At 36.3% G+C, this 10,387-nt stretch overlaps 1 protein-coding gene across 2 annotated transcripts in view; it reads right to left on the bottom strand.

The window, feature by feature from the left end:
• Positions 1 to 5,103: 5,103 nt before the first annotated feature.
• Positions 5,104 to 10,387, bottom strand: part of CGRRF1 (cell growth regulator with ring finger domain 1) — a 28,212-nt gene continuing 22,928 nt past the window's right edge. For both annotated transcript variants that reach the window (XM_027554157.1, XM_027554159.1), the window contains 2 exons: positions 6,833 to 6,940; positions 5,104 to 6,609 (listed from right to left, as the gene is read on the bottom strand). In XM_027554157.1, coding sequence (XP_027409958.1) covers positions 6,289 to 6,609; positions 6,833 to 6,940 — 429 coding nt within the window. In that variant the 3' untranslated portion in view covers positions 5,104 to 6,288. The remainder of the gene's footprint in view (positions 6,610 to 6,832; positions 6,941 to 10,387) is intronic.

The following is a 10,387-nucleotide window of genomic DNA, read 5'->3' as shown; positions in this document are numbered from 1 at the left end:
AGGATGGCAATAGTAAAAATGTAATAACAAGCGTTGACAAGGATGTGAGAAAATTGGAACCCTATTCATTGCTGGTGAGAATGTAAAAGGGTACAGCTGCTCTGAAAACAGTTGGGAAGTTCCTCAAATTGTTGAACATAGAGTTGTGATATGAACCAGCACTTCCACTTGTAGGCATATACCCAAGAGAAATTAAAACATATGTTCACATAAAAACTTGTAGCCAATGTTCCCAGCAGCATTTTTCATAAAAGCCGAAAAGTGAAAAAATCTAAACGTCCATCAACGGATGACTGGATAAATACAATGTGTTATAGCTATACAATGGGATATTATTTGGCAATAAAAAAAATAAAATGCTGATTTATCCTATAACATGAATGAACCTTACAACATTATGCTAAGTGTTGTATTGTGGCAAGTTACAAAAGGCCACATGTTGTGTGTGATTTCATCTGTGATTCTACATGTAATTACATTCTGTTTAATGTCCAGAAAAGGCTGGTGCAGTGGTAAAGAATCCACCTGACAATGCAGGAGATGTGACAGATGTGGGGATGATTCCGTGGAGGAAGAAATGGCAACCCACTCCAGTATTATTGAAGAATCCCATAGACATAGGAATCTGGTGGGCTACCATCCATGGGGTCGCAAAGAGTCAGACATGACTGAGCAACTGAGCACGCATGCACAGGCAAATCTACACTTTTTACTATAAAGGTAAATTGGTGGTTATACAGGGTTGGGGGAAGATGGCAGGAATTTGGGGTGATGGCTAAATGTACACAGGGTTTCTTTTGTGGGTAATTAAATTGTTGTGAAATTAATTGTAGTGGTGGTTGGAAAATTCTGTGAGTACATTAAATTCTTGAATGGGGGAATTATATGGTAATTAAACTGTATCTCTGTTAAGCTGTTAAAAAGAAAAAAGTCAAAAACAGAAAAGGCCTTGCAGCTTTTGCCTTGTTTAGTAGGAACACTCACTCTTGGAATCTTGAGCCCCGAATTAAGGAATTTATCTTAAGACCACCTGGCTGTGACAAAGTCCAAGCCCCCAAAGAGGCCACAAGTTGTCCCAGCTCATCCCAGCTTTTGAGTCATCACAGCCTGAGCACCACATACGTAAGTGAAGAGCCTCCAGATGATTTTAGTCCTCTGGCCTTGAGTCACTTCAGTCATTTGGGTCTTCCCTACCAATTGATGCTTTTGAACTGTGGTGTTGGAGAAGACTCTTGAGAGTCCCACGAACTGCAAGGAGATCCAACCAGTCCATTCTAAAGATCAGTCCTGGGTGTTCTTTGGAAGGAATGATGCTAAAGCTGAAACTCCAGTACTTTGGCCACCTCATGCGAAGAGTTGACTCATTGGAAAAGACTCTGATGCTGGGAGGGATTGGGGGCAGGAGGAAAAGGGGACAACAGAGGATGAGATGGCTGGATGGCATCACGGACTTGATGGACGTGAGGTTGAGTGAACTCCGGGAGTTGATGATGGATAGGGAGGCCTGGCATGCTGCAATTCATGGGGTCGCATAGAGTCGGACACGACTGAGTGACTGAACTGAACTGAACTGAACTAAGCTTCTAGACATTCCCATCTCTGCCATATCCTGTCCCAATACCTGACCACACCATCTGTGAGCATAATAAAACAGTGGTTGTTTTATACAACTCCGTTTTGGGATGGTCTCTCAAGCCCGCTCTTCTGATTTTCCTTCTCCCTCACTGTTTACTTATTGTACTGGTCCCCTGCCACCCCCAGTCTGCCCGAATGCTGGAGTATCCCCTCAGTCCATGGACCACTTCTATGCCCACGCTCACTCCATCAGCGATCTCACGTGGACTCATGGCTTTAAATGCCATGCTGACGACATGGCATCAAGGTAAGATGAATTTACCAGTCAGACCTCTCCTCTGAACCTCAGAGAACTATATTCACCTGTTTATTTGAGATCCCTACTTGGATTTCTGACTGGCATCCGAAATGGAACAAAAACACAGTAGTTCTTTTCCTCCAAAACCACCTTTTCCCAACTGTTTCCATCTCAGTAAAGTGCACCTCTCAGCCTTGCAGTGGCTCAGGCGTCTTTGTCTAGATATACGTAGCTCACTTCCTGGTCTTCTACAGTTCTCTATTAATAAATTCCTGGTGAGGCCTTTCCTGACCATTGCATTTGAAGTAGAATCCTCACTTCCATCTTTCTCATCACCAACTCACCATCTCAGCTTTGATTTTCTCCATAGCACTTAACCTCCACTTGATAATATGGTATCATTTATTAATTTGTCCTTTTCTTTACTAGAATGTAAGGTCCATGAAGGTGAGGGGTTTTGTGTATTTTTTTCACTGTTGTATTCTCATGCTCACACCATATGTAATGTCTTTGGCACTCAGTAATCATTCAGTTACTGAATAGAGTTCAGGGAGCAAAAGAGATGAGATGAAGAATACAAGCAGTGTTGGCCCCAAAAGGAGATATAACATACTTCCTCTTTGGGGGAAGAGAGAAAAGAGTGTCTACTGGCTTTGTATATGTAAACAAGATATTAACAGTAATACCTGTCATACATGAGAGAATACTATATGCTATGCCCAGGTCCAAGCACTTCACACACACATTAACTCTCAACACATATATTAACTCTTCACACATATATTAACTCTCAACTCACATGTATAAAACTTTCAACAGCCTATAGGTAGGTTCTATTATCACTATTTTTATAGATGAGGAAACTGATCAGAGTGACTGAGGTTGAGTAACTTGTCCAAGGGAGAAGTGGAAGAACTGGGATATAAACTCATGATATAATGACTTTAGTGTCTGTCAATTTAACCCATCTTTTGAAGGTTCTTTTCTGAAAGTGATACAGCAGTGGTGGGGTACAGAACTTGAGAAGAATGGAAGAGAAATAGCTGTTGAGAGTTCAGTCGAGGGTCCATTAGGAAAATAAAAGGATTGTTGAGCAGCAGTGAACACCTGGAAGCGAAGTTTCTTAGTGGATTCTGTGAACTAGTTAGACCACTTGAACTTCTGCAGTAACAGCAGTAAAGAAGCATAATTGAGGCAAGCCAAGTATGAATTCCTGGGGCAGGTAGAGTGGAGAGATTAAGCAAGCAAGCTAAGATGATAACATATTTGAAACAGTTAAGCAGGCAACCCAGGAGCAAGTTAATGAATAATTAGAATAGACTCGGGGACCCAGAAACTAGAGGTTGTGATGACAATAAAGAAGATTCAGGAGAAATATAGGGAAATACAGAAATAAAAGGGAATTCAGAGTTCAAAATCTAGGTAATGGAGTTCAGGAATTATCCAGTGGAACAGGGCCCATCTGAGGCAGGATTCAATAGAGGAGGCTGCAATGAATCACTTCAACCCACTCTTCCTAAACCCCAGATTATCTATATTGATGCTTCAAATTCCCACAAGCCAAGACAAAACTCTTCATTCCACAATTAGTGGGAAGGCTTAAAAAATACAATAGTTCCAATGGGAAATAATTCAGTGATTTGTGTTGAGCTGTTACGTAACAGTTGTTAAGTTCCTCCCCTAGAGGTGGTTTAGACATTGTTTAGACATTAAGAACTCTCATAGGTGCCAAGCTGGGAAAAATGCGTCATTGAAAAAGGAGGTGGCTAGTCACCTATTAGGTCTGCTAATGTATCCCTGGTTCAGGTTTTTGGAAAGTACCAACTACTCTATGTAAGCCACTTAGTGCACTTTACTGTTAGTTGCTCAGTCATGTCCGGTTCTTTGCACTCCCATAGACTGCAGCCTACCAGGTTCCTCTGTGTATGGGATTCTTCAGGAAAGAGTGGGTTGCCATTTCCTACTCTAGGGGATTCTCCCAACTCAGGGATCAAACCCAGGTCTCCTGCATTGGCAGGCAGATTCTTTACCATCTGAGCCACCAGGCAAGCCCTAAATCACATTTCATCTAGTGATCCAGTCAAATAAAATGCTTTTATAGATGCTCTCACAAGATGTCTCTTATTCATTGCCATTGGCAAATTATGGCATAAGCCTATAAGAGTCAGTGTACTTGTTTTTAATTGATTATTTACCAAATTTCACATATTTATTACTATTGAGGTTAGGAAAAACAATTATTTTAGTTGCAGCAAAGGGGAATGAAGGGCTAATCATCTTTAAGAGCTATGAAAAATGATGGGTGAATGGATAAACAAACTATGGTATATACATATACCAGAATATTTTTCAGCCTTAAAAAAGAAATTCGGATACATGATGCACCTTGAAAACATTATACTTAGTGAAATAAGCTGGACACCAAAGGATAAATATTGTATGATTCCATGCCTATGAAGTACCTAGAATAGTCAAATTCACAGAGACAGAAAACAGAATGGTGGTTGCCTAGGAGCTGAAGGGACAGGTAATGAATGAGGAGTTACTATTTGATGGATACAGAGCTTCAGTCTAGGATAATGGAAAATGTCTGAAGATGGAAACTGGTGGTGGTAATACAACAGTGTGAAAGTACTTAATGCCACTGAAATATATACTTAAGAATGGTTAAAATGGCAACTTTTATGTCATATCTATTTTACTACAATAAAAAAAAGTTATGAAAAATAGCATAAGATGGCAGATGGAATCTACCTAAGATGAGAAAGTAAGCGTGTGTCTAGGACAGTTTAGGTACAAATAGACCTGTAAAGGGAAGCAGGATGGATAAGGATGTCAAAATGACTTCTGAGTAGTCCCCTGCAATTGATATACAAAGTGAAGTTCCCAGATGAACTGCTATACAGCTAGCCAACTGCAACAGGGACTGTAGCTTTTGACCACTGGGTTCCAGGCTTAGAACAGGGCTTTAGGAACATCTAAGTCAGGGATGTGCTTCTAATAAGCCATCAATGCTTCTGTTAGAGATAGATATTTTGAGGTCAGGAGACTTGTCTGATTCTTTGTAGCTCAGACTCCCAAAAGGTATCTGGCCCCTAGAAGATATCTGTTACCTAGTTATTGAATACAGATGAAATTTGATTTGGTTTATAAAATGAAGAAATAGTAATATCTTTTTGAGGGTGCTATATTTGATGGGAATAAAATAATATTATATAAACACAATGATAGAAAGATAAGGCATAATTTTTAATACAAACAAGACAAAATAAGGCTTGGAAATCTCCCTGCATGTCACAGTTTATTTGCCATGATATAATTTCTTAGTGAATTAAAGGTAATTTCCATTGAAGAAACAGGAAGCTCTGATTTACTTTATTCTTCTTAATCATCTTGGGAAAAGTGGGGAATGGGGCTTTTTTTGACTACCAGGTTCCTCAACTCCTAAGAGGATGTAACATGGGATAAACAAAGTGATTTACTATTCAGAAGGACATGGGGTTAATCTGGCATTAAAACACACACACACACACACACACACACACACACACACACACACACACACGAGAAAAAAATGGTTTGTTTCTTTTAGTGATTTTTCTGGCTTTGAAACCTCTCCAGTTTTGGATGGATTCTTTATGCAGGAGGAAATCTAAGGTAAGGTATTGAGAGTCTCACAGATCTTCCCTAGTAGGTCACATCCTGCTAATCTAATCATATTTGACAATAAATTTAATTATCCAAGAAATTTTATTACCCATGTTTTATATATCTGCTTCCTATAAATGAGTATCATTTAAATCTATGATACACTGAGAACAGTCAAGAATTATTTCTTGCATTTATAATTTAAGAAGCTATATTTAAAAATTAAGATATGTTTATGTGACTATGATTATAAGGAAAATGAGAAACCAAAACGGATATTTATAAAAACTGATATTTCAGGAAAGGATTTAAAATTAGAAGCCCTTTCCAACTCTTTTGTAAACTAAGAAACATACAATTATTTTAGAAGAATTCAGCTTTTACCCAATTGCACTCCAGATTACATCAAAGAAAAAACATTCTGAAATCTTAAGACTTTTACTTCCTCAAATTTTAGGTGGATTGCTTTTCAGAATTTTTCTAATTGATATTACATGAAATCCTCTAGCTGATAAAAGGCCAAATGTTTACGTTCTTCACAAGAGGTTGAATGGGTTTTTATGCATTGACACAGAGTGGAATTTCAGTATGTGCCATACCGAACAGCAAGGAATAATTAATTTTCGCCGTCCATGTATCGTACAAATATGAAGTTAAAATAGAATTTTCACTGACGGTTAACACTGTAGATTCCATGTTCTGATTAATTCCAAGAATACAGTTTGCATCTTCAGTGGGAAGTGTACTTTTCAGTTGCTACAACATCCTCAGAGACTTTTCAGTTTGTCTTTATCTTGCTCTTTTTGACTGCAAAGTGCAAAAGATTCCTGAACGAACTGCCTACACATTGGGCACTGTTGAAAATACTTAACACAGCCATCACACAAGCATGTGTGTCTACATGGCAAGAGCACCCAGTTCACAGTCCCATTCTGGCAAACCACACAGTCCTTGCTATTCTCTTCTGGAGGCTCCACTTCACTTTCAGAGAGTCCTGCCTTTTCTAGCAAACTTCGGTCTGTGTTTTTTTCTTCTGGAGAAGAATTGCTGGAGGGAGTGGAATTATTATTTGCAGACATGAAAAGTTGCTGAAAATCAAAGAAACAAATGTAAAAATAATTACAAATGACAATTATGCTTCAAATACAGGGGTTATAAGAGCTGCTAAAAACATATGAACTAGCAAATCTAATAGCAAATAAAAGTTAACTTGTGTGATAAGTAACTGAAAATATTATCTCTTTATAATAGTCATTCTCTGAAACTCTGCAAACAGAAAAGACAAAAATAAGACTCGAGGGTACAACTTACCTTAAGATCATGAAATTGACCTTGAGCTAGAAGTAAATATTGATATAATATCCTACAGGAGAGTTTATAAGTCTTATCAGGAATATGAATTACTGACACCATGGAAATCTAAAACAGAAATTGAACACCAGTTAGTATGTGATTTCCTTTTATTATTTCACAGATATGTGAAAAATATTTCTCAAATAAAAATAAGAAGTTGATAAATTAGAAAACTTATAATAATTTCCTTAAATCACAGTCACTAGAACCCATTTATATATATTTTGCCAGAGTTACTTTACTTATCCTCAAATTCACAAATTTAATGTCATCCAAACAAAAATAGCAATTAGTTTTTCATATAGCTACATGAGTTGACTGTACAATTAAAATAAAACATAAGAGCTAGGAAAATACTGGAAAGAAAGCTATGAGAGGGACTAAGTTCAGTCAGATGTTAAAACATACTACAAAGCCTCTAAAATTTTAAAGCACACTACAAAGCCTCTAAAATTAAAACAGTGTGGTACTGGCAAATGAATAGATAGCTGGATGGAACAGAATAAACAGTCCACAAACAGACTTAACCTTATATGCAAATATAAAGGTTACATTTCAAATAACTAAACGAAGAGAGTCTTTGTAATAATAAAAAGTACTGATAGCTGTTTGGGAAAACAAAATTAGACTCATAATTGTAAAAAATAAAACTATACAAGTACTAGGAAAAAAACATGAATTTCTTTTTAGTTTCAGTGTAGAAAAAGATTTTCTATGACTCCAACCTAGAGGCAGATAAATATGACAAATATAACTACATAAAAATGTAAAATTTGCATGACAAGAAACACTATAAGTAAAGTCAAAGGACATACAAGTTGAAATACATATTCACAATGTATATCACAGACATAAGTGAATATCCTTAACTTATAAAGAACTTTTAAAAAATTGAAGAAAAAGTGAATAAAAATTCTATACAGAAATGGGGCAAAGACATGAACAGATAATTTACGGAAAGATAAAACATGGTCCTTAGCCATATTAAAAGATGTTCAATTTCACTTATAATATGATAAATGCAAATTGAAACTTCACTGAAATATCACTTCTAGCTTACCAGATTAACAAAAATTGAATAGCTTATCAGTACACTCTATGGAGAAACCATCACTCTCATATACTGCTGGAGGAAATGTGTTAAAGAAAAAAAAAATTCCAAAGGAACAACTCCAATGGAGGGGAATTTAGCAGTAGGTAACAAAACGAACTGCATTTACTTAACCTTCAACCACATAACCTCACCAATATTAAACTACCGACACACAAGTTATCCAGTGCAAGATTATTTGTTATTACAGAATACTGGAAACTACCTGAATGTCCAACCACAGGAGACTGGTTGAATAACTATGGCATTAATGCATGTATACCCTACATACAATAGAGTGCTAGGCAGCTGTTTAAAAAAAAATGAGGAAGATCTCTATGAACTGATCTGGAGTAATTTCCAGGAGATATAAAGTAAAAAAAGTGAGAATATGCATAGTGTAAAGTGTTTCCTACTTTTTGTATAAGAAAGAAGGGAAAATGAGAATAGATAGATATCTGTATTTTCTTACCATTAGAACAAGAAACATAGGAAGGATAAGCCAGAAAACAATGAACTTGGGGATGAAAGCATCATCTGAGTTATACCTCTTTACGTAGGTTTTTTACTTTTGAGAGAACTAATCCGAGGAATTTATGGGCACTGTTTTTGACGATAAATCCTCAGTTTGGGGCAGGAAATAAGCAAAGCGTAGTTTGAGGACTTAAATAATCAAATTCAGTAATGAATTATAAACCACTGGGAGGAAAAGGAATTTACGAAGCTGTGAGATAACAAATAGATAATTAAAGAGATAAATCAGAGGTCTCTTACTTGTAATAGAAGGCAGAGGGCTGAATGCAGAGCTGAAGTTGGAAAATAATCATTTTGCAACCATCATGGTAAAGATGAACTCTGATAAGAATCATTAATGGATATTAAATCCAAGGGGGGATTTTGATAAAGAACAAGATATTTGTATGGTCTTAAAGTGCCTTTTCACACACTGCCTATTATTTGCAAGGGAGGGAGAAAAAAAAAAAAAAGGAAACGATGGGAAATTAGATAATACCTTGACAGAGATCAAAATTAACATTGTCAATGAGGGAAAAGAACCTCCTATTCTTCTATAGGCGATGCCCTGAAAATCAAATGCTATCACCTGCCTGGTACACTGGCTGAAAATGCTTAACTTTAATCTAATCATGATGAAACATCAGACAAAATGAGGAATGTCCTGTTTTACAAAAACAGTGTGTGCATGTGACTGTAATCCTCAAAAATGCTAATGTCATAAAAGACAAAAAAAAGGCTATGGAAATGTTTCAGGTTAAAGGAGGTTAAAAATACATGACAAATATAATTTCTGACTCTAAACTACAATATGTTCTGGAGGGAAAAGACATGTTGTAAACAATACTGTTAGGCTGACAAATTGGAATGCAGGTAATAGATTGGATAAAATATTGTACCAATGTTAGATTTATAAAGTAGATAACTACATCATAGTTACTTAAGAGAAGACACCTATTATTATTACGAAATACACACTGAAGTACTTGGATGTAAAGAATCATCATGTATACAACTTATTCTCAATTCATTAAAATATATATATACATACACATGCATGTTGTTTGTTGTTGTTTTTAGCCACCAAGTCATGTCTGACTATTCTGCAACCTTATGGACTCTAGCCCATCAGGCTCCTCTGATCATGGGACTTCCCAGGCAAGAATATTAGAGTGGGTTGCCATTTCCTTCTCCAGCAGATGTTCCCAACCCAGGGATCAAACCTGCATCTCCTGCATTGGTAGGTGGATGCTTTACCACTGAGCCACCACGGAAGCCCATATATACATATACATATGGGCAAATAATGAAAATGGGGCAAATGTCAACAATTAGATCTGGGTCAAGGGTATATGGGTGTTCTTTTACATTTTTATTTTGGTGAGTTTCTGAAATTATATGCATATAAAGTTTAAAAAACAATGGCTGTAAACATACAATATTTTTTATAGCCTCATAAGGATATATTAATTTGGCAATGACTTTAGAGACTTTTAATATTATATCAAAATAACAGGATTGTATTTTGGTAGAAGACAGTAATGCTATCACCTATTACTAACAATCCTGCCATTTAATTTAACATCAAAAGCCTCTGAAGCTACTATCATGCTAGTTATGAATATATAGGTAGTTGTAGATATACCTTTGATATGGAAAAATGTACAAAACATATTATTAAATGAAAGCTGACCCCCAAAATAAAATGGACAATTTGATCCCATTTTTGTCTCGAAATTACATATATAAAGGTCTAGAAAGATATAGACAAATATAGTTACTGTCTTTGTGTGACAGAATACCAGTGATTTTCCTTTTTTCCCTTTTGGCCTTTCTAGATTTTCTATTTCCTTCCACAAACATACATTATTTGAGTAATACAAAACAGAAACTAGCATAATTTAGTAAAA

This window comes from Bos indicus x Bos taurus, chromosome 10 (genome assembly GCF_003369695.1).
Source record: "Bos indicus x Bos taurus breed Angus x Brahman F1 hybrid chromosome 10, Bos_hybrid_MaternalHap_v2.0, whole genome shotgun sequence".
Classification (NCBI taxonomy): domain Eukaryota; kingdom Metazoa; phylum Chordata; class Mammalia; order Artiodactyla; family Bovidae; genus Bos; species Bos indicus x Bos taurus.
The sequence above is the reverse complement of the archived record's forward strand: the minus strand, read 5'-3'. Positions and strand labels throughout refer to the sequence as shown.